This window comes from Orcinus orca, chromosome 17, assembly GCF_937001465.1.
Source record: "Orcinus orca chromosome 17, mOrcOrc1.1, whole genome shotgun sequence".
Lineage (NCBI taxonomy): Eukaryota > Metazoa > Chordata > Mammalia > Artiodactyla > Delphinidae > Orcinus > Orcinus orca.
In genome coordinates this window covers 83,267,104-83,295,059 of record NC_064575.1, presented here as the reverse complement: position 1 = coordinate 83,295,059, position 27,956 = coordinate 83,267,104, and the positions used below count along the sequence as shown (strand labels likewise).

General features: G+C 52.3%; 1 protein-coding gene across 7 annotated transcripts in view; it reads left to right on the top strand.

Moving 5' to 3' along the window:
- COL22A1 (collagen type XXII alpha 1 chain) overlaps window positions 1–27,956 on the top strand; it is a 261,252-nt gene that overhangs the window by 71,294 nt on the left and 162,002 nt on the right. For all 7 annotated transcript variants that reach the window (XR_007472957.1, XM_049700887.1, XM_049700886.1 and 4 more), the window contains 6 exons: window positions 5,323–5,598; window positions 12,284–12,364; window positions 13,535–13,651; window positions 16,312–16,356; window positions 18,288–18,350; window positions 22,993–23,031. Coding sequence is in view for 6 of the 7 variants with exons in the window: in XM_049700887.1 (XP_049556844.1) it covers window positions 5,323–5,598; window positions 12,284–12,364; window positions 13,535–13,651; window positions 16,312–16,356; window positions 18,288–18,350; window positions 22,993–23,031 (621 nt within the window). In the remaining variant the exon portion in view is untranslated. The remainder of the gene's footprint in view (window positions 1–5,322; window positions 5,599–12,283; window positions 12,365–13,534; window positions 13,652–16,311; window positions 16,357–18,287; window positions 18,351–22,992; window positions 23,032–27,956) is intronic.

Sequence of the window (27,956 nt, the reverse complement as noted above, 5' to 3'; positions counted from 1 at the left end):
CCCTCTGGTGGATGAGGCTATGCTTGTGCAAGTTTCCTGATGGGAGGGACTGGTCGTGGGTAGAGCTGGGTGTTTCTCTAGTGGGCAGAGCTCAGTAAAACTTTAATTTGCTTGTCTGCTGATGGGTGGGGCTGAGTTCCCTCCATGTTGGTTGTTTGGCCTGAGGCGGCCCAACACTGGAGGCTACAGGCTCTTCGGTGGGGCTGATGGGGGACTCTGGGAGGGCTCACGCCAAGGAGTACCTCCCAGAACTTGTGCTGCCAGTATCCTTGTCCTCACGGTGAGCCACAGCCACCCCCTGCCTCTGCAGGAGACCCTCCAACACTAGCAGGTAGGTCTGGTTCAGTCTCCTATGGGGTCACTGCTCCTTCCCCTGGGTCCCGATGCACACACTACTTTGTGTGTGCCCTCCAAGAGTGGAGTCTCTGTTTTCCCCAGTCCTGTCAAAGTCCTGTAGTCAAATCCCACTAGCCTTCAAAGTCTGATTCTCTAGGAATTCCTCCTCCCGTTGCTGGACCCCCAGGTTGGGAAGCCTGACGTGGGCCTCAGAACCTTCACTCCAGTGGGTGGCCTCCTGTGGTATAAGTGTTCTCCAGTCTGTGGGTCACCCACCCAGCGGTTATGGGTTTGATTTGATTGTGACTGCGCCCCTCCTACCGTCTCACCGCAGCTTCTCCTTTGTCTCTGGATGTGGGGTATCTCTTTTGGTGAGTTCCAGTGTCTTCCTGCCAATGATTGTTCAGCAGCTAGTTGTGATTCCGGTGCTTTCGCAAGAGGGAGTGAGCGCACGTCCTTCTACTCTGCCATCTTGAATCAGTCTCCACATTTGCTTTCTGAGTCTTGATGTTCCTGGCTGGAAAATGGAAAACAGAAAACCTCCCAGGAATGGTTAGTGGAAGCACCATGTGGAATGATATCTCTAAAGCGTCTAGAATGCTGCCTGATGTGTGGTACAAGTTTTCATGGTAGTCTCTGGTTTTACCTTGAATGGAGCTCTGCAGCTCGTCTTTGCCCGTGTCTGGTGCATGCTGGCCCTCAGTCCCTGTGAAGGTAGGCCCACCTGTCAACAGCACGCAGCCGAGTGAGGGAGGACCTGTCTCAGGCCCAGGCCACCAACACCATACACTGATCTGAGATGCAGACCCGATCCGCTTGTCCTCAGAGTTCATGGACCCACCGTATCTGTCATTTACCCTGGTCCTCTCTTGAAGAATGAACTGTGTAGCGACATTACTCATCTTCAGCTGGGGGACACTGACTTTATTTTCACTTGGGGTTGAAATAAAATAAAAGCATGCTCAAGCCCTTGCACTGTGGTAGCCGCACTCACGGGCTCCTCCCCCAGAGGCGACTTCCTCCATGGCAGTGAGCTCACTTCCCGTGGTTGAAGCCAGACCCTGCCCCTGAGGGCACCTCTTATCCACACTCACATGCGGTCAGTAGGAGCCAAGGACTGTCCCGAGTGCTTCACAAATCTTAACTCAGTCCTCCTAACAGCCCTATGGGTAGGTTCTGCTGTTACCTTCTCACCGAGAGGAGCCTGACCCACAGCAAGCTTTAGGCATCTGCCCGTGTCTTCATAGGTCATGAGGGGGAGAGGTGGGATTTGAACCCAGACAGTCGAGCTCCAAGTCTGTCTTTTGACTGCTGTGCCCCGCTGGCTCTGGTCCCCATCCATTAGTCCTGTCAAATGACACTCCTGCAGCGTCCCTGGTCAAACTGAGATGCAGAACCATGGTCAGCCTTGACCGCCCAGTGGCCTGATTTCCTGAGTGTGGGAGGCCGACTGCAGGAGGTGAGACTCTTCTCCAGAGAGCAGGCAGCTCGTCGTGACCCTCACCCACCTCCATTGCAGACGCACACGTCTCCAGTCTCCCGGGGTCCTGTGCTGTGGGCCTGGGCACCTGCCATGGCAGTCCTATGGGGCGAGCCCGCACCACCCCTCAGTCTGGGTCTTCTTCCTCCATGGCGTTTGCAGGGCCGTGTCGGCCTCCTCCCCTCCTTCTGCCAGAATGAGCCCTGGGCTGGAATCCTGCAGAGCCAGGCAGAGACAGAACCTGCCTTTTAGAGAGGCGCCTGGCTGTTCCGTTCCACTGAACAAGCTTTGGGACGTGCCCTTCGCTTTGGGACGTGCCCTTCGCTGAAAATGACGTGGTGGCCACCCCACGCCTCGGGGAAGTCCTGACCGGACACAGGAGAAGTGGACAGAGGCCACGTAGAAGATGAGCTGTGAGCCGACCGCTGTGAGCCACGCTGTCGCGTGCTCTTTGTCCCGTCGCCCGGTAGCAACAGGATCTAGATTTGTACACCATGACCCCACGGAGGATTTACAACCACCCTTGACCGTTGGCATTTTCCCCATTTGTCCTTTGGAGAGACTGAGGGGCACTCATTCCAGATCTGATAAAGGGCCAGGAGGAGGCTAGTTCTGGAACAGGGTGGAGGGGTAGAGGTGAGACTCGGAACAGGCTGGAGGCCAGTGCAGGGACTGGAGAGTAGGCTTTGCGAGGTGGGCAGGCCTGGGACAGGGAGCCTGGGAGACCGCTGTGGTCCTCTCGGCAAAGGGTGATACTGACTTAGACCAAGTAGTCATAGGGACCTGGGGAGAAATGATGGGATTCTGGATATGTAGTTTGAAAATAGAACCAACAGGGTTTGCTGATGGGTCTGAGGCATGGAGTGCCCTCCTGAGGCCCCCCCAGCTTGGACTCGGGCCTGCCGGGCCTTCCTCTGCTCTGTGTGGTGCTGGGAGAAATAGAAACATTGGAGAAAAACCCATGTCCTCATGAAGCTCCCCAGGTGGCTCAGGGGTACAGGGCTCAAACAGGTGAAACTGATTTCAAGAAAGAAGCCAGGCTTAATCATGATTATTAGATTATGCTTACGAGAAGTTTCAGGTTATTAGTCAGGGGTTCATAGTTTTGTTTTTCACCCTAACCGTAACATACCAGCAGACAATGCAGTTAAAAATAAATTTTAGGTTCCCCTTGGCTGTGCTGAAGCCATGTGGGGGACCCGAGACGGAGAAACCAGAACACCTGGGTGGTGTCATAAACACTGTGGCTGGTTCCCTGCAGGGCAGTGGGCTCCTTCCTTTAACCTCGGGGCTCTCATTCATTCATTCCCTTTCTGTTGAGTCCTACTATATGGCGTGTGTTGTCCTAGCCACTGGGGTTAAAGAGATGACCAGTAGAGACAGGGGGCCTGCTTAAAAGGATGGGGCAGGGCAGGCAGGAAACGGGCGGATGAAATAAATGACCCGAAATGCTTTCATATACTGACCCGAAATGCTCTGAAAAAACAAATAAATCCACATGCCTGAGGATGTGAGAGCAAAGGACCAGGTTAGAATCCAGTTACACGTGTGTGTCAGAGAAGGCTTCACTGCGGTGATGTCTTTGAACTTGCTTCATTTATTATAGATAGTATTTAGAACAGTGCCTGATGTATGAGTACTATGTATTTTACATATCTATAAATTCATTTAATTCTCATAACAGCTCTCTCAAGTAGGCACTATCATCAGTGCCATTTTACAAATGAGGAAACAACACACAGAGGTTAAAAACCTGCCCGAGGTCACACAGCTTAAAAGTGACTTGCCAATTTGGGTGTGGGCAAGCGGTAGACAGCCCAGAGTTTTGAAGAGTGTTTTAGTCAAGTGTCTCGGGGTGAGGGAGCTGATGAGGTTAAGGGTCAGGCTTGAGGAAACCAAAAAGATATTGTGGTGTCCTGGGATTAGCAACAGCAGGGAGCCCCTGCCCGGGGCCTGGATGGCCTGGGCAGGGAGAGGTTGGTGGTTTGCGGAGACGTTGTGTTCTGGAGTCGTGGAGGAGGGAGGGCTTCCAAAGGGCCCTGGCACGTGGAGGAACATGGCCGTCTGGAACTGCAGGGAAGCTGGGAGGGCAGGAGAGTCAATACCAGACCCCTCTCTCTTCCCACTCTTTGATTTCCGCTCCCATGGGCCAGACTAACTAGAAGCCAAAGGGCATCGGAGCCCAGGTCAGGTAGTTAAAGGTCAGAGTCTGGGAGTCCAGATCCAGGTGGAGAGAGGTGGAGCGTGGATATCAGGGCTGATGGAGGCTAACCCCATGGAGACTGGACAAGAATATACCCACCCATCCATTTGCTCAGTGAATACCTATTTTCTGTGTCACGTTATGTCCCCCACCTCCGTGCGCTGAGGCAGTATTGATCTTGCCCACTCCTGCATTCCTGACACCTAGCAGGTTGCTTGCCTGTCACAGAGGATGTTCAGTGAGTATCGTGCAAGGGATGAAAGAATAAGCACATGGATGAGCATACGTTCATTCGTTACTTCATTCATTCATTTAAAAAAATTAATTTATTTTATTTTTTGGCTGCGTTGGATCTTCATTGCTGCATGCGGGCTTTCTCTATTTGCGGTGAGCGCGGACTACTCTTCGTTGTGGTGCACGGGCTTCTCATTGCGGTGGCTTCTCTTGTTGCGAAGCACAGGCTCTAGGCGTGCGGGCTTCAGTAGTTGTGACACAAGGGCTCAGTAGTTGTGGCTCACAGGCACTAGAGCGCAGGCTCAGTAGTTGCGGTGCACGGGTTTAGTTGCTCCGCGGCATGTGGGATCTTCCCGGACCAGGGCTCAAACCCGTGTCCCCTGCCTTGGCAGGCGTATTCTTAACCACTGCGCCACCAGGGAAACCCCTCATTCATTCTTAAAACGCAGAGGAAAGTAAAACTTCCTTCCAGAGTTTTCAAGGCATTTTGCAGAGGGCTGGAGGGTAATCCAGTGAACAAGACAGCCAAGGTCCCTGCCACCGAATTGCTTTATTTGACCAGGGCTTCGATTTTATCTGCAAGGTGAGAGAGAGTTTGGGTTAGCGGATGGGGTCTTAGACTGGCACCTGGTATCTAGACACAGATGGATTCTGTTCTGCTGTCTGCGGTTTTAAAAGAAGCTGAAACCAGTCAGTGTTTCTGGTCGGTCTCACAGATGAAGCCCCTCCTCCCCAGTCCCCTTGTAGTTTCACAAAGGTGCTCTTACCTGCAGAGCCTTCGGGTACTTGAGATTTTGACCCCTGGATTAACGTGCGAGCTCAGATCTTCCATTTAATACAGGGTTTAGATGAGCCTGTAAGGTAGGTGTCAGTAACACCATTGTCGTGAGGAGGACACCAGGGCTTAGGGATGGGAAGTGCTTTGCCCAAGGCTTACCAGCCGGTGAGGGTCACGGCTAGGATCAGACTCAGATTTGTTGGGTCTGACTCCGCGATCTCCCCTCCCCAGCTGCCCTCTCCTCCCTTGGTCCCATGCAGCTCAAGGGGCCTCTGGTCCTCTCCTCCCCAGGTGTCCATCCGGCTGGACGGCGAGAACAAGGCCGTGGAGTACAACGCTGTGGGTGCCATGAAGGATGCCGTCAGGGTGGTCTTCCGAGGTCCCCGGGTCCATGACCTTTTCAACCGGGACTGGCACAAGGTGGCCCTGAGCATCCAGGCCCAGAACGTCTCCCTGTACATAGACTGTGCGCTGGTGCAGACACTGCCCATCGAGGAGAGGGAGAACATCGACATCCAGGGGAAGACCGTGATCGGCAAGCGCCTCTATGACAGCGTGCCCATCGACGTGAGTACTGGCGGGCCTTCTGCAGCCAAGGTCCTGGGGTCACCGGGGAGAAGCCTCAGGCGCCACGTGCTCCTGATGTCCCCTGTGTATCATGTATCAAGTCATCACCTTGCACTGTCTTAGGAGGGAGGACCCTGACTCAGAAAACTGCCATATCACCATCACTCATTCACTCACTCATTCACTTAATTATTTAGCCACTTGATCATTTACCATATATATACTGAGCACCTACTCTGTGCCAAGCACTGTGCTCTGCACTGGGGACACGGGACATATATCTACATGTGTATGTAGACAAATCGATGGGCAGAGAAATAGAGTTACACGGTTCCCTGTAAATTCAGACTCTTTTCCCTTCTCTGATTGTAAAAAAATTGGAACATATAGGAAAGTATATGGAAAATAAGTAAAAATCATCCTCATTTCACCAACCAGGGATATTAAGTGGGGAAGACTCAGTGGCTGGTAATAGCTGTCTTTCCATCACCATTACATCCGTGTTCTTTCCTTCTTTATTCTTTCTTTTCCCTCCTTAATTCTTTTTTCTTTTTTTTTCGCTTTCCTTTACTGTATCTTTCTTTCCTCTACGAATGCATCCCCACATCTGTACACACAGACACACACACCGTGAACATGCACACACGTAACACGTGTACACTTACGTGCTGTCTTCGAGCGGAAGTCAGCTTGATCCTTCTGACCGGGAGTGTCCCCTGCTTCTCGAGAAGTGACCAAATCATGATCTGGGATAGCTCTCTCCAAAACCATTTCTCTTCTTTTTCTTTACACGTGTATGTATTTCTGTTATCAAATACAGGGTTGCTGGACGTGCGCTAGAGATTTTGAAATTGATGTAGATAACGTACAGCGTGTATAGGCACGTCTTGCTTCTTTTCTCTCAAAATTATGTGTCTAAGCTTTTACTTCTTTCAGCTGCTGCATAATACTTCATTTTATCGTACATTTTGCTTATTTGTTCTCCTGCTAGTGAGTATTTAGATTGTTTTGCTGTTTCACCATCATAACCAGCAAGTCTTGGTCTTGAACGTGCTGGCACGTCTCCAGATGTACGTTCCTCATGAAGAAAACAGGGTAACACGTGCCGTTGAGGCTGGAGATGTGTACCAGTTGGGAGAGTTTCTCTGGGGCATTCAATGATTAGATTGTAGGGTAAACAATTTTTGACTTTCCAGCATATTTTAACTTCTCAACAAAGAGGCAGAACATTTATGTGTCCACCAGCAACGTATGAAAGACCCATTTTCTTAGATCCTCACCAACACGTTGATAGATATTTTTTTTAACGTTTTTGTTGTTGTTTTGCCAATCGGATGGGCATACGATGGTATTTTATTGTGGTTCTATCTGCATTTCCCTGATTACCACTGAGCTCAGAAATACTTCTATGTGTTTCTTTTTTTTTTTGCGGTACGTGGGCCTCTCACTGTTGTGGCCTCTCCCATTGCAGAGCACAGGCTCTGGACGCACAGGCCCAGCGGCCATGGCTCATGGGCCCAGCCGCTCCGCGGCATGTGGGATCTTCCCAGACCGGGGCACGAACCCGTGTCCCCTGCATCGGCAGGTGGACTCCCAACCACTGCGCCACCAGGAAAGCCCTGTTCCTATTTTTAAATAAGCTTTGGTTCAGTGAGGCTAAATTAATTCACTCAATCAACACATATTTTATTTTATTCTTTATTGAGGCCTAATCATATATAGTAAAGTGCACAGATCTTAAGTACATATTTTGATGAGTTGTGTCAAATGTACATGCCAGGGATGGAAAGCGGTAAATGCGTACCAGCTGCCCCCGGCCTGCCGCCTGGCCCTTCCCGTCCATGTGGGCAGCGTCAGTGGGACTCGTGCTAGTGCCTCGTGTTGTGCTGTGGGGTTCGTGTGATCAAGCAGGTGCTGTCTGCGTGTCCTGGGTGGATATGAGCGCCCCAGTGGGTGGCGACTGCTCTTTCTGTCTTGTCTCTCAACATTGTGTTTACTGAATAGAAAAAGACTTTAAGACTCTGACTCGAAGCTACTTATGGCCTCTTATAAAAGGAAAGGATCACACTGAGATCTTTTCAGTCTCTTTGAATTACTTTTTTGATAACAGTAAGCATCAGATATTACGGGGCCCAGAGGAAAGGCATCCGACCTCAATGAACGGGGTAGGCGGATGGGAGAAGACAGGAGGGGGTGGGCAGGGGTGGCTTCCTGGAGGCAAGTGACTTCTGGGATGAGCCTGGAAGGATGAATTGGATTTGTCTGTGCGCAGGATGGGAGGTGGCAGGAGCTGAAGCACGGTGGGGGAGGGGTGGGGCAGGAGGCAGGGCCAGGCCTCGCTAGTGCATAGGCCCTGGGATCCACCTGTAGGTGAAAGGGCAGCAAGGGTTGAGGAGGGTGGGGAGAGCTCAGAGCTGTACTGGAGGCCGTTTCCTGGGGCTGCAGACTAGGGTGGATGGAAGGAGAAGGCGGGTGAGCCCTGTTAGGGAAGGAGGTGAGAGGCCAGGGCCTGGGCTGGGAAAGGGGGCAGGGCTGGGGGCTGGCCTGGGGATCCTGGCTCCCGGGTGACTCTCTGCTGAGGAATGTGCAACAGAAGCGGCCAGGCAAGTCAGTGGGCATCTAGACTGATGGACGGGGAGCCCGTCTCCGAGCTGCGGGGAGAGGAGACTCAAACCCTTGGGGCCCGGGGCTGGGAAGGGGTGTTCCTGGGCTCTGGGGGTCCAGCTGGTCTGGGACCTGCCATGCTGGGACCCCTGCCCCGTGACTCCCCGGAGGCCCTGCCAGCCTTCCCTCCGTTTCCCGCTCCTGTGTCCCAGGCCTGCCCAGCTCCAAATCCCAGGGGATGGGGTTGGTTGCTGAGAAGCCGTAACCCCCATCAGGAGCCAGAGGGGTTAATTTCTGATGCCCTCCAGCTCTCTGGGTTCATCGCATGGCTGGTTCTCGCGCTCGGGACCAGCCCTCGCTCACTCGCTTTGAGCAGCACAGACCCAGAGCAGCGCCCCTTCCGCCGCTCAGTGCCCTGGAGCTGGTGGACTGCCGGCTTCGCTGCTCTGCACCGGCCCCAAAGCCTCGATTCAGTTTTGGGTAAAGAAGAGTCCTCCAGAGACAAGAGCATTCAGGCTCGACTGGGAAGAAGGGGGCTGGGCCCGCATTTGCCCTCCTTCCGCCCCGGTAGTGGCGGGGGGCAGGCGCAGAGTCCACCCAGAGTCTGAGCAGGGGCCGCCGGTGGGCGTCAGAGCCGCAGGCGCCAGCCAGCACCTTGCTCTGTGGTACCCACCGTGTTCCCAGAAGTTCTCACGGGCTGACTAGGTCCTCCACGTTGCAGGCTGTGACCTCACTCACCGCATTGTCCCCATTCTGTAAGGACGTTCAGCACAGAGATTGAGTCACTCTGGGAGATCAGCTCGGTGCCTTGTGACCACCTAGAGGGGTGGGATAGGGAGGGTGAAAGGGAAGGAGACGCAAGAGGGAAGAGATACAGGAACATATGTATATGTATAACTGATTAACTTTGTTATAAAGCAGAAACTAACACACCATTGTAAAGCAATTATACTCCAATAAAGATGTTAGAAAAAAAAAAAGTGGCAGAATTAGGAGGCGGGAGTGCAGGCCTCACCGTCTGCTTGGAAGTTCTGCCTTTACTGTGAGTCTGGGCCTCCAGGTCCTGTCCCGTGCTGACTCTCAGATTCGATGGTCACATTGGGCCCTTAACTGGGCCCTTTTAACCCACAGTGTGGAGTCTGGGGTCTGGGCTGGGTCCCACTCTCTCCTCCTCTGGCCCATTGCCATTAGGTGAGTGTCCACGTTGTACCCAGTGCCGGGGAATCCCAGAACCTGACGTTTGTCAGAGGAATACTGTGCCCACTTCCTGTTTTGTGCTGGGTTTCTAGATTAAAAATGAATCCTGATGAACTACATGGAGGGAGGATCAATGAACCCTGCACCCCTTCGTAAACCTTCCAGAAGCGTAGGCTGGGGCACTTGTGACCACGTAGCTCAGGCTTGAACACGGTGGGGAGAGACCACAGCACCCTGCAGCTCCACCTGCCATGGACACCTGTGTCTGGCCTCACCTGGTCTTCACGGTGCCCTAGGAGTCATGTCAGCATCTCCATCTGACAGAAGAGGAAACCGAGGCTCAGGGGATTGGGTGCCTTGACCAGCTGCTCTGAGAGAAGAGCAGAGCTGAGGCTCAGACCCGGGCCCGGCTGATCTCAGATCCTCAGCTCTCTGCACCCTGATTGGTTTCCACACTGTAGTCAGGAAAGGGTCACCAAGCTGCACATGGTGGGCACGGAGGGAAACTGGGGCTGGAGAGAGGACCCTGCAGCAGTTCAGCCTGGAATTGCTGAGGGTGTAAACGGGAGCAGAGATCCCAGGGGTGGGGGCAGAGGGGCATCAGGAGGTGGGCTCCCTGACATGGTGGAGGGAGGGGAGAGGGAGGAAGGTGGGACAGGGAATGGTGGGATTCCAGGCAGTTGGGAGAGACCCCTCCTGGCTCCCAGGCCCTGCTACCCACCCTGAGTGCACGTGTGCAGGCCCCAGGCCACCTGTGCACCTCCCTGACCCTGACCTTGCCTTCCTTCTCCACCTCTGTCCCTGTGGCCTTGCCAGACAGACCCAGCCGCTGAGCATGTATGCTTGCTAATGCAGAAAGCAGGACCCTCTCTTTAAAATAGGCCTTGTTCCAAAGCATGATTCTGTGTTTTGTCATTTTCTCCTGTCTGTGGGCTGGTGTCTCTACAGGAAATACAACAGACAGACACCTGGAATTGTTACTGTTTCTGCTGAGTCCAGTCTGTGGAGTGAGGGCTTACACCTGCCGGGGCCTGTCCCAAAGCCAGGAGGGTGAGGTCGAGCTGCCTGGCCTGCTCGCTCAGGGCCTTCGAATGCAGCACAGGCCGCAGAAGGGCACAGGGGAGGTGCAAGGCTGGGAGCATTCAGCACTGGTGTTAATAAAATAAGTATCCGTTGATTGAGCTCAATATCCATTCGATAAATGTTTGTCCGTGCATGGTGCATGCATGTATCCACTCAACCATTCATTCTATGCCTCAGGACATCTGCTATGTCAGGAAGTACTCTGGGGCTGGGGGTACAGAGAAACACAAGAGACAGGAGAGGCCTGCCTCACAGAACTGTTCTAATCAGAGAAACACAGCTTAAAAAGTAAACTAAGAAATGCACACAAAGGAGGCATCGTGGTCATTGCTTTTATAAGGATGTGCAGGATGACAAGTGACAGGGAGGGCCTGGGCTCTGATGGGTGGTTACAGAGGTGAAAGGTGAGAGGAGCCAGCCTTGTGAGGAGCAGGAGGGAAAAGCAGGTAGGGAAAGAGAGCTCAGTGTGTTTGAGGGCTATGCGTCAGGATGGGGAGCCCTGGGGGAAGATGGACACACAAATGTACAATTACCATGCAGGCTGCTATGTTCAGTATTAGCTGTATGTACAAGGAGCCAAGTGGTGGAGAAGAGACCCCATGAACTCTTCTTGACAGTAGAGGGTGTGTATCAGTTATCAGTTGCTGCATAACAAATATCCCCCCACCCCCACCCAAAAAAGAGGGATGAAAACAACAAACACTTATTGTCTCATAGTTTCTGTGGTTCAGGAATCTGGGAGGGGCTGAGCTGGGTGGGTCTTGCTCAGGGTTTCTCATAACGTCGCTGTCAAGCTATTGGCTATTGCTGTGATCTTGAAGTTAGAACAGGGCTGAAAGACCACCTCCAAGCTCACGCAGGTGATCACTGGCAGCCTCCCGTGGGCTGTTGGACTGAGGGCCTCAGTTCCTTGCTGTTGGATTGCTGACAGCAGCCCTGGTTCCTCCCTACGTGGGCTTCTCCGTGGAGCAGCTCCCTGCGTGCCAGCTGGTGACCCCAGGCTGCGTGATGTGAGAGAGAGAGAGAGAGAGAGACCATGCGCGCACGCACAAAGAAGCCAGTCTTTCTATGACTGATCTCGAAGTGACACGCCGTCACTTCTGCCATGTTCTGTTTCTTAGAAGCCAGTGACCAGGTCCCTCCTACACTCGGGGGTGGGGAGGTGAATGAATCAAAAGATCTGTGGGTGTATTTTTACAACAACTCCTGAGGGGATGCCTCAGTGTGGTTGCTAGTTTTCAGGGGTTTTCCTAGAAGGGAGACCACGTGCAGAGGCATGGATGTGAAAATCCGTGGTTTCATTTGCTGTGCAAAAGCATGTAAGTTTAATTAGGTCCCATTTGTTTATTTTTGCTTTTATTTGATAGAAGCAAATTTTTAATATAAAAAAGTTCACTTAAGCCACCACATGGAGATAAGAGAGTTGAAAACAGGGATACTCTGAACGTTTGGAGACTGTTGGTGGCAGCACCATGGCAGGGGCTTTAGTGAACGCAGTGGCCACAGATTGTGGACGGGAGGAGGTGTGTGAGGGGCCTGAGCTGTAGCACATTCAGAGCAGGAGAAAACGCTGCCCCCAGTCTGTGCCGACTCACCTTGCACTTGGGGTTCGCGCTGTTAGAGGGATGGGCTGTCTGTAGATGACACTTAGGCTCCCTCTGAAGTTCAGCTCAGGGTCAGACCATACAGGACCCTGAAGGGGAAGCGGGCCTGATCCCTGAGCAGGGCCTGCCTGAAAGCAGGGAGGATCTGGGTTCCAAAGCCCCCAAAACTCACTCTCTGTCCTCGTTTTCCCTCCCAGTTTGACCTACAGCGGATCGTGATTTACTGTGACTCCCGACACTCGGAACTGGAGACGTGCTGTGACATCCCCTCGGGTCCGGTGAGCAGAGACTCTGCATGGAGGGGTTGGGGGGGAGGAATGGGTCCTTGGCTTCCCGAGGGAGGGGGTGTCCTGGGCCCTGGGATGGGATCAGGGGACACCCGCCACCACAGTGCGCCCTGGGAGGGAGCCCGGTGGTCATTGCTAGGGTTCCGTTTCCTGGTCTGGTGGGCGTGGGTTGGGGGAGCGGGTCATGCAGGTCTGCCCCAGCCTCGGTCTACAGCCCCCGGGGCTGCAGCTGAGTGATGAGACCCAGCTCTGGGGAGCATGGGGCAGAGGCTGGCAGGGGGGAACGGCATCTCTGCTGCCAGCGCTCAGAGTGGGGAGGCCGCCATGCTCTGCGCTGCTCAGCAAGACAGGAGGAGGCAACACGGGTTCAGGAACAGCGGGCAGAGGCTCCTGGGCCCCCGGCGCAGTTCTGCCTCTCCCAGGCCCTCCCCACCTCTGCCTCGGTCCAGGTCCCTCCCTCTCCATTTACCAAATACCAGTTCCGAGGGTGCTTCCATAGTCCTGCCTCCTAGAGTTGAAAGCTGAAATCCATGCACTCGGCAGGCGTGGGCCCGGACGCAGTGAGCACTCGGTCAGCGTGTCCTGTGTCAGGACGAGTGGGGGGCACAGGCACCCGGGGTGGTTGTTACCAGGGCTGGGGCTGGAGTCAGCTGAGAGAGAGGAGAGAAAGGAAAGGGAGGGAGACGGGTAAGAGCAGGAGAGAATAGAGGGAAAGAAGGAGTGGGGGAGAGGAAGGGAAGAAAGGAGGGAGGGAGGGGGCTGGCGAGGGTAAGGAAATAAGTCATTACGGGCACACCTGCTGGGTTCCTGCGTTCCGGACTCTGAACTGGATGCTTTCTCTGTGTCCTACTAACTCCTCCTCACTGCATTATGATGGAAACGCCCTTGTCCCCACTCTGCAGAGGTTAGCACCGAGGCTCAGAGGGGTTAAGTGGTTCCCACAGGCTGCTGAGAGGCCAGTGAAGCGGCTGAGCCCCTTGGCCCACGCCAGTCTGACTCCAGGGCCTCAGGGTACCAGGACCTGCGGTCAGACGCTACTTGCCCTCCCTGCTCAGGCTCCAGTGTCCTCAGGGTTCCTGCCTCCCCTTTGCCTGTGCAGGGAAGCTCCAGGGAGTGGTGCCGGGCAGGAAGCCAGGTTCTGACCGCTGTGCTTCCCTTCAGTGCCAGGTGACCGTGCTGACGGAGCCCTCACCCCCGCCCCAGCCGCCTCCCACCTCCGGCAGTGAACAGATCGGCATTTTGAAGACTATCAACTGCTCCTGCCCAGCTGGAGAAAAGGTACCATCCACAGTCCACCCTCAGCCGCCAGCCCGGGGCCCCAGAGCTGAGTGGGGCAGGGTGGCAGCAGAACCAGCAGTGGAGGTGGGAATTTCCCATCATGCACGTGGGCTGCCAGGGCAGGGTGGCCCCAGGCTCCAGGCGACTCTCCGGTCAGGGGCCTGTCCTTGCTCCTTGGGCTTCTCCCTTCTTGATTTCTGTGCACATCGGGAGGGGAGCTGCTCAGACCCAGCCGTGACGAACCTCTTCCTGAAGTTCGTGACGTCTTCCCAAGGCACTCTGGCTCCTCCCGGTCTCCTCTTCACTCGTGTGTGCGCCTAAACCAGCCAGATTTGCTTCGAGGATAAGACTCTGCATGGGCAGCGGCCGAGGGTTTAGGTGTGCTCTGCGGGACACACCCTCATCCCTTTCTTCTCAAGGTTCCCTGTAATTAGCTGTACTATATAATCTACATGCGTATATGAGTAGAGTTTAATGCCTCTTGTTTCTAATTTTAAAACCTAATGTGTTTCCGACTGCCACCACCGCCTGCCCTTTAGCCTAGATGAAATGTCTCCTCGAGTGCCTGAGGCCTTCATCTGTTTTTCTGTGGACGAACAGCCCTCTTAATAAGAAAACAATTTCCACTTGAGCAGAATAAACAGATATGTGAGGATGACAAAATCGAGATGGTCTCCGTGAAGATCTGCTCGACTGGTAGCCCCCCAGGGCCCTCGGTCTACAGCATTCAGTATATCCATTGCTCTGTCTGCCCCTCCCAGCTCAGGGCGGCACACAGGAGGTGCTCCCCAACTTTGCAAGGGCCTTGGGAGGCACAGACAAAACTACGAAATCGTGGTTGACGTTCATTGGAGTGGACACACTTTAAGAATTTCCTGACAGTTTTGTTTCAATAAGCCACCTGTCCTGGCAGCCTCTCCTCCTTCCCTTCTTCCCTCTCCTCTGTTCTCCTTCACACTCTCCTTTCTTCTTTCCGCCCAGAGACCCCCTCCCAAGGAGCTCCCAGTCAAGTGGGGATTTCTAACCATGGCCCAGCTGGCTGGGAGGCCACGAGAAGCAAGCTCGGTCATGCTGCGAGCTGAGGCTTTGTCTGGGGCGTCGGTGGAGTTAGGGGCTTCCGGCCTGGTGCTGGGTTAGGATTGGGAGAAGCTAGAGAGGGAGCCAGGGTGGGTGCACCCAGGGCGCCGGGCAGGGATCCTCGTCCGCGCCCCTGCCGGGCTCAGGCGGTCCACAGACAACGTGTTGATCGGGTTCTCACCCATCAATGTCATAACGAAAGCAACTGTCCAAACCCAAGTCCTTTTGAATTCTTGTTTTCCATGGAAAACCCCAAATGGAAAGGGTAACTGCAGCAGCGTGGGGCTTGGCCCACTAGCCTGCAGACTGTGCCCGGGAGGGTGGCCGATGCTCTCTCTGCCTAGTTCATGGTTTCCCTGGAGCCCTGCCCTGGCAGGGCCCCTCGGGAGGAAGTCTGGGGTCAAGCAGGCCTCCGTCCTCTCTTCCCGCCCACCTTCTCACTCTCCAGCTCACGACCACCTGCTGGATCGCCACTGACCTCCTGAGCTTGGCTCACAGATCCCCTCCCCCACCTGTCCCCACTCTGTGTAGCCCCTGGTCCTAGTTGCCCTTCTAGCCTCATCTCACTCCCCTCTCCCCTCCCAGTGTCTAGGCAGGCGGGAATGTCCTGTTCCTCGCCAGGTCATGCTCTTTCTTGCCTTCTGGAATTTGCATATGTAGCACCTTCTGCCTAGAACATCCTTTTCCCTCCCGCCACCCCTTTTAATCTGCTAATGCCTGTTCTTCTTTCAAGACATCCCCAAAGAATCCTTTTCTGATCCCATTATTATCGTCTGTATGATCTCCCTCCTCCCTGCCTCCCTGCCTGCCTCCCTGCCTGCCTGCCTGCCTGCCTTTCCATTCTTCACATCCATCCATTCAATACCTGTTCATTTAGCCCCTGCTATTTGGGACATTAAGACCCTTTCTTTCCCTCTTCTTCCAGAGACCATAACAATGATCACATTGGAGTAAAACTGCCTACTTGTCTTTACTTCCATAAGCTCATAAATTCCAGATGGCAAAGGCTGAATCTTTCCATGTCTGTATTTTCAGCCACTATATGAAATAATGGTTGAATTGATGGATAAGTGGACCCAGGGTATGAAGGATGGATGGAATGGCTTATTGGGTGATGCCACCCAGAGGGTGAGGCTGGCATTTGTAAATTGATGGCTGTATTTGGAGGTCACGACCAAGTTCCCCATGTAGGTTGGCAGTTTGAGAAAGGGTGCTCAGCTCCAGTGAATTTTTTTTTTTTTGTGGTACGCGGGCCTCTCACTGTTGTGGCCTCTCCCGCTGCGGAGCACAGGCTCCGGACGCGCAGGCTCAGCGGCCACGGCTCACGGGCCCAGCCGCTCCGCGGCATGTGGGATCCTCCCGGACCGGGGCACGAACCCGCGCCCCCTGCATCGGCAGGCGGACTCGCAATCACTGCGCCACCAGGGAAGCCCTCCAGTGAACTTTGTCCAATTTATTGATTGGCATGTGGCTTACTAAGGGACTGGCTTATGAGCAGGTGGAGGGGATAACCAACTAGTAAAGAGAGAAAGGGGAAAATTAAAACAGAACCTTACTTGTTTCTTTTGTCTTTCTTCCTTTAGGGTGAAAAGGGCTTTGATGGCCCAGTGGGACTCCCCGGCCCAAAGGTCAGTACTGGAGCCGGCAGAGAAGCCCTTTAGAGCGTGGGGTCCTTTGATTTGCTCTTTGTAGGAAGGAGGAAAAAACTCCCGAACGATGGTGTGTTAGGTTACTGTCCTGCGGGGCTTTGCTTCCGAGCTTGTTGAGATGGAAGGATAGGGCAAGTGGCATAAAGTCGGTAACCTCTGAGTCCCTTCACGGTTCAGAGCATCCATTTCTCAGCCTGAACGTGTGATCGAGAAGGAGAACACGCACGCCTGGGCTCAGATGCTGTTCGCGCCAACAGGCTCAGCCCTCCGTGGCCAGCTAACTCTGCATCAATCCTTTCAGGCCTCCATATTCCAGAAACTTTGGGGGTTGCACTTTAAAGAGTCTGTTCAGCACGCACGATCTGTTTGTTTGACGTGCGTGGAATTCTTTTTGTACACGTTTTCCAAACTCACGAATTGCTCGAGGCCAGGTGCCTCCTTGTGGGCTCCTCCCTCCTCAGCCGTGGACCAGCCTCTTCTCTGTCCACCACTGCCTAGGTTTATCGCATTTACGGAGCTGGACAGGGCTGTCGTCTCGCATCATTTTTTCGGTCTCGGAAAGCTGAGACCCAGAGAGGTGTGCATTGCCCGGGGTCACACAGAGGCTGAGGGAGGAGGTCAGCGTTGCCCAGTGGCCGTTTCCTAGTCTGGTGTTCGAAAGAGGGGCTGAGTGTGATGGTGCAGACAACTAGCGATGACTGCATTCCCTTCCCTTCCCTCCCCCCTTCTCCCTCTCCCCCTCCCCCTGCCTCTGTCCCTCCATCTCTCCCTTTCTCCCCCTCCCTCTCACCTGTATTACTTGTGTTCACATTCATTCAGTGCATCACCACTGAGCATCTCCTAAGGTCCCTTTTGTCCTCTCCCTTCTTCCTTCCTCTGTATGTACCTCCTTCATCTTCCCCTTTTCTCGCCCTTCTCCCCTCTGTCCCCAGTGTGCTAGGATGGGGAGAATAGACAGACAGACACACGCACACACACAGGAGGTCCAAGGTGCCAGGTGTTCGCTGCGAGAGAGAGAGCAGGGGCCTCTGCCTTGCTGAGCAGCCCCTGGGCTGTAGCCTCAGCTCCTGGGCTGTCAGATGGAAGAAGAGAGCAAAGCTGTTCGGGGGTTTGTGAAGCTCTAAGTAGAAAACGTTTGTCTGAAGCAGTGGCCATTCATGGAGCGGCCGAGCTGTGCTGTGGTCGGACAGATCTGGGGTTGTGCAGACGACAGAGCCTGACCCCTGACCCTGGGAGAGAAGATGAGGTGGGAGGGAGGGGATTCTAGGGAGGGAAACAGGTCCCACCACCTGCAGATAAGCCTGGCTGCCCCGTGGTTGATTGGCAGTCCTGGCCCTTTAGTCAGTGTCCCAGCCCGTCCGTGCTTAAGATGCTGTGTAAACACCTTGATTCCAGCGGCTCCGTTTACCTAGAGGTAGCTCAGGTCGTGTCCACAGGCGTGGCCTGGTGGATCCTGGGTGCCCAGGCCCGTTCTGGATGCAGGGACATACCAGGGAGCCATGTCCCCGGACTCAGAGCCAGCAGGAAGAGGCATGACAGGGGGTGGGACGCTGGGTTGCGGGGAGCGGGGCTTCCTGGGGAGGCTCCGGGATGCCTGGGGGGGCCTGCCCTAGCTGGGTCCAGTAAGATGCGGAGGAGCTGCCGTTCCCGTTCCCAGGGTCAAGGGTGCGATGCTTTCACCCACTTGCTTTCTCCAGATGTCCTTCGTTCCGGGAATTAGGAGTTTGAGAAAATTACTCAGATGCTTCTTCCCTCTCCGGGGGTGGGAGGCTTGGCCTCATGGTGCAGTTGGCAGTGACAAAATCGGCTGCTTCCAGAAAACTGGGGCAAGGTGGGCCATGGGCAACTGGTGTGGGAGAGGTTGGTCGGAGGACCCGACCCAACGTTCGTCTCTGGTTTCCACCCCTCAGGGGGACATGGGAGCCGCTGGGCCGGCTGGAGCTCCTGGACCCAAGGGAGAGAAAGGAGATACGGTGAGTGAAGGCCCCTCTGCGTGGCCAGTGGGGGGGACCCCTCTGCACGGGCACAGGAGGCCTGCCGGCCGCTCCAGCCTCACCCTGCACCACTCCACCCTCACCCCCCGAAGTCTGTGCTCCAGGTTGGCAGTGATGACTCCCCCAACTGGCCATGTCTCACCCTGGCCATTGCATATGGTTTTTCCTTTACCAGGAATCATTTTGCCCTCTGTCCACCCCCGTTTGCCCCTCACCTCCCCCTCCTGCCTGGCTCACGTTTTTGCACCTTTCAGACTCAACCGGTGTAGTTCTCCAGGGTATCTTTGCAACCCCAGGTCTGGCTCACCCCCTCGGTTCTCCCACATCCCTGGTGCCTGTCAGTCCCCGCATCAGCTGACTCCCTGATACCGCGGTTTGCCGTGTGTCGGTCCAGCGTCCCTGGCATCTGGCCCAGCACAGACTGTGTTCATGCATCCTTAGGTTGATGAGCGAGCACAGTGGATGGTGGGTCAGGGAAGAATTACAGAGATAAACGATTCATGGTGCAGAGCAGAGCTTAGGAGCCACATGGCTGGGAAGCAAAGGCTGGCTCCACCAAGATACTTAACCTTCCTGTCCTCAGTTTCCTCATCTGTAAAGTGGGGAGGATAAAATTAACTGTTGAGTTGCATGATGAGGTTTAAAACGAGTTAACGCATGTAAACAGTTTGTAACAGTGCAGAAGCAAAGTAAATGCTATTGTTCCTCTGTTGTTACCTGGCCTGGTGGAAGCACTAAACCCATCCTTCAGACTGCATCTTGTAGCATCAGTAGCACAGGTTTGGAGTCAGGTGGGCCTCAGTAGCTGTTCCCGGCTCCTGCCTTTATTGGCTGTGTGACTGCGAGCGGGTTGCTTAACCTCCCTGAAAACCTCATTCGCTCCATGAGCAGAATAAAGAAAAGAGCAGCTTTGTCTGTAAAATGCCTGGCCCATGGTAGGAGGCCAGTGAACGAGAGCGAGTGTAATCAGTTCCTTTTAGGTTCTCAGTGCGCAGGGGAAACCCGACGACAAGACAGAGCCGCTCCCCTAGAAGAGTTAGCCTGGCAGACACCCCCGTGCCATCACCTGAGAGCTCATGATTGTAACTGTACCGCCTGCCCTTCTTCACAGGGGCTTCATGTTGGTCCCTCCTTACTCCTTAGAACAGCTTCTTAAACTTAGGCTCATCACTCACGGACGGGAAGGATACAGAATTTTCAGACTTGCGTGATGCGCTCGTGATCACATCAGGTGCTCTGCCTGTGTGTGGCAGAGGCAGGATTTGAATCTATTTTAATCTGAGTCTTGTGCTCACTTGCTGAGCTATACCTTTCACCCACACTCTACACACCGGCCTCCTGTGCAGAGGTGGGAAGCAGCCGCTCTGTGCAAATTAACATGGAAATAGGAAGAGAGGCTTACATTTAACAGCATTCATGGCGTGCCGGGATCTGTGCTGTATGTTTTACAGATTTCTGGCTCATTTAACCCTCAGTTCGATGTTGTGAGGTGAGGGCTAGTGAAACACCCATTTTACTGATACACAGGGAAAAACCAGGCTACAGAAACTGCCTGTGAGAGGGCACAGATGTCGGATCTAACAGACAAAGCCTGCAAAGTAGCCATTGTAATCACATCCAGAGAACTAAAGGAAGCCATTCGGAAGGAAACAGAGGGGAGCATCATGACATTATCTCATCAGATATAGAACATAAGGAGGTAGAAATTGTTAAAAAGAACCAAATGGAAATTCTAGAACTACATGGAAATTGTAAAGTACAGTCAATGAAATGAAAAGGAAAATCACTCGAGAGGCATGACAGTAGGTTTGAACTGGCTGAAGAAAGAGCCAGCATTCTTGAGAACAGATCAGCAGCGATCATGTCGTCTGAAGATCAGAGAGAAACAATAATGAAGGAAAATGAACAGAGCCTCAGAGAAGTGTGAGGGCCCGTGAAGTGCGTCAGTGCACATAACAGGGGTACCCGGAGCGGAGAGAAAGGAGCAGAAAAAGTGTTCAGAGAGATCACGGCTGAAGACATCCCAAATTTGATGAAGAGCAGTAATCTGCACGTTCAGGAAGCCTCGGGAAGTCCAATCGAGAGAAACAGAAGGAGGTCCATCCTTAGAAAACTCCATCCTTAGAAGGAGGTCCATCCTTAGAAAACTCCATCCTTAGAAGGAGGTCCATCCTTAGAAAAATCCATCCTTAGAAAGGAGGTCCATCCTTAGAAGGAGGTCCATCCTTAGAAAAATCCATCCTTAGAAGGAGGTCCATCCTTAGAAGGAGGTCCATCCTTAGAAAAATCCATCCTTAGAAAGGAGGTCCATCCTTAGAAGGAGGTCCATCCTTAGAAAAATCCATCCTTAGAAGGAGGTCCATCCTTAGAAAAATCCATCCTTAGAAGGAGGTCCATCCTTAGAAAAATCCATCCTTAGAAGGAGGTCCATCCTTAGAAGGAGGTCCATCCTTAGAAAAATCCATCCTTAGAAAAATCCATCCTTAGAAGGAGGTCCATCCTTAGAAAAATCATGGTAAAAAACGCTAAAAGACAAAGCAAAAGAATCGAAAGCAGAAAAAGAAAAATGATTCCTGATGTACAAGGAAAACCCAATAAGATTATCAGCTGACTCATCACCAAAAATAATTGAGGCCAGAATGCAGTGGAGTGACAAGTTCAAAGTAATAATTATGACAGTGTAGCTTTGGGTATTTAACAAATATTTGTAACAACAGTAGCACAAAAATGGGGAAGAAGGAATAGATCACGTAGGAGTATGTTTCTAAGTCTCACTGGAAGTAAGTTAGTGTAAATCTTAAGTAGATCCTGATAAGTTAAGATGTATATGGTAAACCTCAAGCAACCTCCAAGAAAATAATTCAAAACTATATGGTGAAAATATCCTTAAAGAGGTTAAAATGTTGCACTAAAAAGAACTCCTGTAATGCAAAAAAGAGCAGTAAAGGAGGAATAAAGGAACAGAAGAAGTCAGGAGACACAGAAAACAAAAAGTTAAATGGCATATGTAAATCTACCTACATCAAAAATAGCATTGTCTGTAAATGTATTAAACAGACCAATTGAACAGCAGAGATTTTCAGCCTGGACATAAAAACAGATCCAACTGTATTGTGTCTACAGGAGACACACTCTAGATTCAAATATATAAATAGGTTGAAAGTAAAAGGATGGACAATACACATTCTACAAATAGAAAACATTAGAAATTGGAGTGACTGTAACAATATCAGATAAAGGCTTTAAAAAAGGTTAATAGAAATAAAGAGGAACATTTTATAATGATAAAAGTGTCGATCCTCTAAAAATATGTAACAATTATAAACATATGTGCACCTAATAACAGAGCCCCCAGATATATGAAGCAAACATTGAGAATTGAAATGAGAGACTTAACATCCCACTTTAATAATGTGTAGAACAACTAGGAATGTGGAGAAATCGTAACTCATACGTTGCTGGTGTAAAATGCTGCAGCTGCTTTTGAAAAGCAGTCTGGTGGCCCTTAAAGGGTTAAACACAGAATTATATGACCCAGCAATTCCACTCCTAGGTGTATAACCGAAAGAAATGAAAACACGTGTTCATACAAAAACTTGTTCATGGATGTTCATAGCAGCCTTATTCATAATAACGGAAAAGTAGAAGGAACCTAAATGTTCATCACGTGATGAATGGATAAATAAAATGTGTGTCATAGCCATGCAATGGCATAGTATTCTGCAATAAAATGAGGTATTGATACATTGCTGCAAGGTGGGTGAACCTTGAAAGCGCTTTGCTAAGAAAACACGGGCTATGAAGCCAGTCATAAAAGCCCACATGTATGATTTCATATATATAAAACGTCTAGAATAGGTGAATTTATAGAAACAGAAAACTGATTAATGTTTGCCCAGAGTAGGGGATGGGGGAAAAAGGGGAGTGACCACAATGGGTTTGGGGTTCTTTTGGGACGATGAAAACATTCTAAAGTTGATTGTGGTGGTGTTGCACCACCACATTTAGTATATTTAGTAAATGTACTAAGAAGCCATTGAATTGTACACTTTATTTTTAGTTAATTAATTAATTTATTTTTGGCCACGTTGGGTCTTCATTGCTGTGCGCGGGCTTTCTCTAGTTGCAGCAAGCGGGGGCTACTGGTCGTTGCTGTGTGCGGGCTTCTCATTGCAGCGGCTTCTCTTGTTGTGGAGCGTGGGCTCTAGGCGCGCGGCCTTCAGTAGTTGCGGCTCGCGGGCTTAGTTGCTCCGTGGCATGCGGGATCTTCCCGGACCAGGGCTCGAACCCGCGTCCCCTGCATTGGCAGGTGGATTGTCAACCACTGCGCCACCAGGGGAGTCCTACACTTTAAATAGGTGAATTATGTGCTGTGTAGATTATATCTCAATAAAGCTGATGTGGAAGAAAGAATGGTACCATAATATTGAGTTGTTGGAAAAATTAAATGAGCTCACGAGAACCTACCCCCAGTAAATGACAGTGTCTTTTAGAGGCTCCTTGGCAGGGCTTATGAGAAAGCGGCCCACCATTTTGAATCCCAGGGCACATCTGCCACGTGTGATGTCATGCCGTGGCAATGCTTCGTAGAAAACCTTTGCCTTCTGCTTTGCTTTTCCAGGGCAGAGGACCTTTTGTCCATGGAGAAAAGGGCGAAAAGGCAAGCACCTCCCTGCTCTCTTATTCCTCCAGGGGCTGTGGATGTGGCCCGGGAACAGAATGGGGCACTTGGGTTCGGGAGAGTTGTGTGCTGCCGTGGTGCCGCCTGGTAAGAATTTGGGTGGGAGGGGAAGAGGTTTCCTGGACTGAGTGCCTCAGTGTGTGAAGTGGGAGGGAAGGGCTTGTTCAGGACATGGATGGTTCACAGTGCTTAGAGCAGAGGGTACTTAATGGCGCTCATGGAAATTGGGATGCAGAGCTGCAGATGTGGTTTGAGGACCAACATACAGGGTATTCAATATCAGAATGTGTTCAGGCCTTGTTTGCGGCGATGGGAAGGCCTTGGACGGTCTGTGCGTGATCAGACATGCTGAGAAGGTCCAAAGAGCAGGTGCCGATGGACGTGAGGGCGGGGCAGACCAGAGGGACTCGGGGAATAGTCAGGAGATTGCTGCAGAAGCACGAAGGCAAGATGATGAGGGACGGAGTCATGGGTGGCAGTAGGACTAGACAGGCAGAGGAATGGAGGCCTATTCACATTCTCCCTGGATACGAATGTTGCACCTTCTTTAACCGTCATCAGTCGTGATGATGATGTACAAGGTCGACAGATCCTGGGAAAGAGGGGATTCCTTCTAAAGAGGAAAGCTTTCTTAAGGTATGTCAGCCTAGAAGGAGAAATAAAGCAGTCACTAAAAATGCCATTTTCCACTCACACCAGCGATTAAAAATACATCTCCCATTTCCCAGGAGAGGCAGCCACAATACTTTGTAACATACATTTATGTGGGTTATTTTGCCGGAGTCTAGGCAATTGTAGACTCAGAATGCAGGGCATTGGACCTCGGAAGGATATCGTTACTCAGAGGGGGGCTCACATCAACCCCTTGCGTGGGGCTGATGGTATAAAGCAGGTGCCACTCTGTCAGGTTACTATGGAAACAGAGCTTTCATGTGCCCAGCTCGTTCTCTCCGTGTAGCACCTTTTATTTAGTCCGTTCATGTCTAGAGATTTACTCTAAGGAGATAAATCAAGGCTGTGCACAAGTACATACCCACACGTTTCGTAATTACAGCGTGATTTATAAGGCAGCCTGGAAACAACTGTAACGCTCTGCAGTGGGCAAAAGGTAACGTGAGTTATTGTACAGCTAAATAATACAATGGCATTTAGAGGCACAAAATCACATTTAGAAGGATAATTAACGACCCAGCAAATGAAGATAGCATTTTGTTCATTTTTAATTAAAACACATTGCAAAATATCTATACAGTATGACCCCAGTTGTGTTTATGTGTGTGTGTGAGACTCAGAGAGGGAGGCTGATTCTGGGGGCAAACCCCCATTGTTAACCACTGGTTGTCTGTGGGTGGCAAAGCTGTGAGAGTATTTATTTTTTCCCTTACTTTTCTTCGTGTCTTCATTTATTCCACAATTAACTTCTCTTTTTTAACGTGTGTTAAAAGCACAGGCACACGCACGCACACGTAGTAACTACTGCACGGGAATACAGAGCCATTTGAGAGACAGTGTGACACACAGTGTAACACGAGCTTTGCACCAGGCAGACCTGGGTCAGTCGAGGTGTTCCCAAGCTCTGCCATCAGCGTCTGGGTTTCCCGCCGCCTACAGCAGGACTGGCAGCACCATCTTCCTCGATTCCTGTGTGGTGTCAAAGCACAGCACCTGGAACCTAGGCACTCAGGTTTGGTGGTTGCCATCATGTTCGGTTCCTAAGAGGCCAGAACCCAGGCACAGGGTATTAACAGGACACCCACATGTTCCTCGGGTTCAGGACTGGGGCTGCCAGAGCCCTTGAAGTCAGGGCGCTCAGCCTGGGTCGTGCTTCCCAGGCAAGACCAACGTGCAGCTCCTGGGCCAGCTTGTCCTCTGAGTGACGTGCTGTCCTTCTCATGTGCTGGCGCCACCAGGAGAAGCTGACAGGCCCCCTTTCTCCCATGAGCAGCAGCTGCATCTCTGCCCCGTCTGTTCTGGTTGAGCTCAGGACAGGCAGCCTTCTGCTTCTGGAGGCACCCCCCCGGTGCCCCAAAGCCCAGGCTGCAGCGCTACGCTCAGGACCTGAAGCTGCCGGGCCACAGTCCCAGCCGGGAGACCTCCCCACACATCCGGTGCCGGCAGAAGAGACGCGTAGCTGAATAGACGCCGGCACTCCTGGCTCTGTCTTCAGCTGGCGTTCTCTTGCAGTTGGGCATTTTTAGCAGAGTCTGAGTCTAGATTCTTCCACATCTGAGCTGTGTGATTCAGGATGAGTCACCTCCGTCTCTGGGTCTCTGCTCCCTCATCTGTAGAAACGAAGGGGTGGGATGTGATGATGCATAGGGACCTTGCAGGTGGCAGTTCTGAGGCTGGGTCATCAGCCCACCCCCAGCCTGAGTCCCTGGGGCTGTCTTCCGTAACTTGGAGTCTCTGCTTCCCCTCCAAGGTTGCAGCGGGGCCAGGGAGAGTCAAGGGGACAACAGGGTCCACAGAACGGAGACCACTGGTGACTCACGCACTTGGACAGCTTAACAAACTGGCTCTTCTGCTTGAATATTCTCTCGAAAGCAGTCACAGAGTACCAAGGGGATTGGATGAACTGGAGCCTGATGTGTCCACAGTCCGCGACTGTGTCCAGTCATGTTACGCTGAATCTTGCTGTGGTTTTTTGGGTTTTTTTTTAATTTTTGGTGATGTAATCAGCCACTGTGACAATGTGCATTGACCTATCTGAGGGCGAGGCACCGTGTATGCTGTGTTCCATGCTTTAATGTCTCATTATTAAGACAGTGCTTCGAGGAAGTCACAGCTATGCCCTTTTCACAGATGAGAGAACATAGCTTAGAGGTCAAGTGACCTGCCCAAGGTCACAGTTAGTAAGATGGCTAGAAAACACAATCACTCGTGAAGGGAAGCTGGAAGGCTGATTCAATTACCCCTTTTTCTGCAGCTGAGGAAACTGAGGCTCAGAGAAGGTGAGTGACTGGCCCAGTGTCACACAGCTGGAACACTGCCGGAGCTCTTGGCCTCCTGACTTGCCCAGCGCCCCCCACCAAATGCCCAGGACCACTGTGTGGTGCTTTGTTCCTGGGCTGCCTCTGCCCCTAGTTTTGGAAGCCAGCCTTCTCTCTCGTTCCCGTTCCACCCCACGTTCACCACGGGTTCTTGGGACAAAGCTCCCTCAGTGTTTTAATACGTATGAAATAGGGCTCAGGGAAAGGGGGAAGCAGGCTTTTAGGGGCTGCCTGAAAAGATCTGCGCGTAGCCCAGGTGTTGGGGGCACAGAAGGAGAGAAAGATAGGCATGGACCCTCCTTCACAGCGTCTGGAAGACAGCTGGCACTAAATAAATGCTTGCCTAGTAAGTGAATGGATGGATGGAGTGTGGACCTCCGTCATCCAGGACCAAGAGCCAGTAGAATGGTCACGGACTCTGCAGGCAGAAAGGTTCAGCTTCACATTCCGGCTCCCCTTCATGTGGAGCCTCAGGTTCCTTTTCTGTAAGAGTGAGAAGGGGAATGATAATAGTTCCTACCACGTGAGGATGCTGGGAAGATTAACCCAGGGGCCCACGTCGCAAGCCTGCATAATGGGTGATGCCGCTGTTCTCGCGCCCCCCCCCCCCGCCCCGTCGTCACTGGCAACGCTGTCTTGTTGAGGAGGGTAAGAGAGGGCGGCGGCAGCATGGTGTGGACCAGTGCTGGTGGGCTGGTTTGGACCAGTTTGGGGGGAGTCAGGGGGAGCAGGGAGGGGTGATGACTTCCGTGCCCTTCCCACCCTTGGTCCTTCCATGTTGACAAAATAAATTAATAAGCAGAGTGAAGATGTTGGTGTAAGGTTTCCTACGGCTGGACACTGAGTCTTTTCCATGGAGATGTGGCCCATGAGCCCCGCGGTAGAAAAAAATTCAGAAACAACAAAAACAAGGCCAAAGTGCGTGGTGTCCAGTGAGCTTCCTTTTGCATCCCGAGGGTCCTTCCGCTCTGGGGGACCAGAGCCTTCAGGGGAGGAACCCCACAGAGAGGCTGCCTTGTCGTCCCTTCCTGGACCCACAGCGCCCTCTGGTGTCTGGAAGCCAGAGCGTCGCTCCAGTTTTCCTCTGCAGGGGTGCATGTGATGCTGGGGAGATAGACCTCTGCCCTTTGGGAGCGTTCCTCTTTCCCTTAGGAATCTAGCACCTGGGGGGACGAGGACAAAGAGAGCTTTCGTTTTGTGCTCAGATGTGGGCTCAGGTGATGGAAAGAAAGCAGGTTCGGGGAGTTGGGCAGACCTGGTTTGGATCCCAGCTCTGCAGTGGCTGGGTGAGCATTGGGTGGTATCTCTCTGAGCCTCAGTTTCCTCATCTGTAAAGTGGGGCCATTGATGCCCACCCCTTAGGGCTGTTGTGGGGCTTATAGGAGGTTGGCAGTGCCTGTGACAGCACCTGGCTTAGTCCCTGGCACATGGTAGTTCATGTAAAAATCTGTCCCTTATCTTTATTCCTTTCTTTTGTCTGCTAGAAGCTGTTGCTAAAATCCATAAAAGAGTGACAGATGTGCTTCTTCAGTAAACAGCGTTCAAGTACCTAGTACGTGGGAGAGTGGTGGGTTCACAGAGCTGTAAAACATGGCCTGGGCCTCCCCCAGAGTTCTCACTCACCAATTCAGAGGAGGAGACATGCACACACATTCTGGTCACGTGGTTGTCTAATCATGAGTGTTTCTTCTTCTTCCTGGTCCTTAATCGAGCCTGTTGTGCCACCTCCGTCCTCCACCCTGTTACACACTCAGAGGGTGACGACGCTATCAGGAGACCCTGCCTAGGACGCCGGTCACGTCAGCACTGCACCTTGAGAGTTTCCCAGGATACCCGGTATTGTACTGCTGGGGCTGCTTAGAGAATCAAACTAAAAAATATCTAGGAAATTATTGTAAGCACAGTTCCAATGAA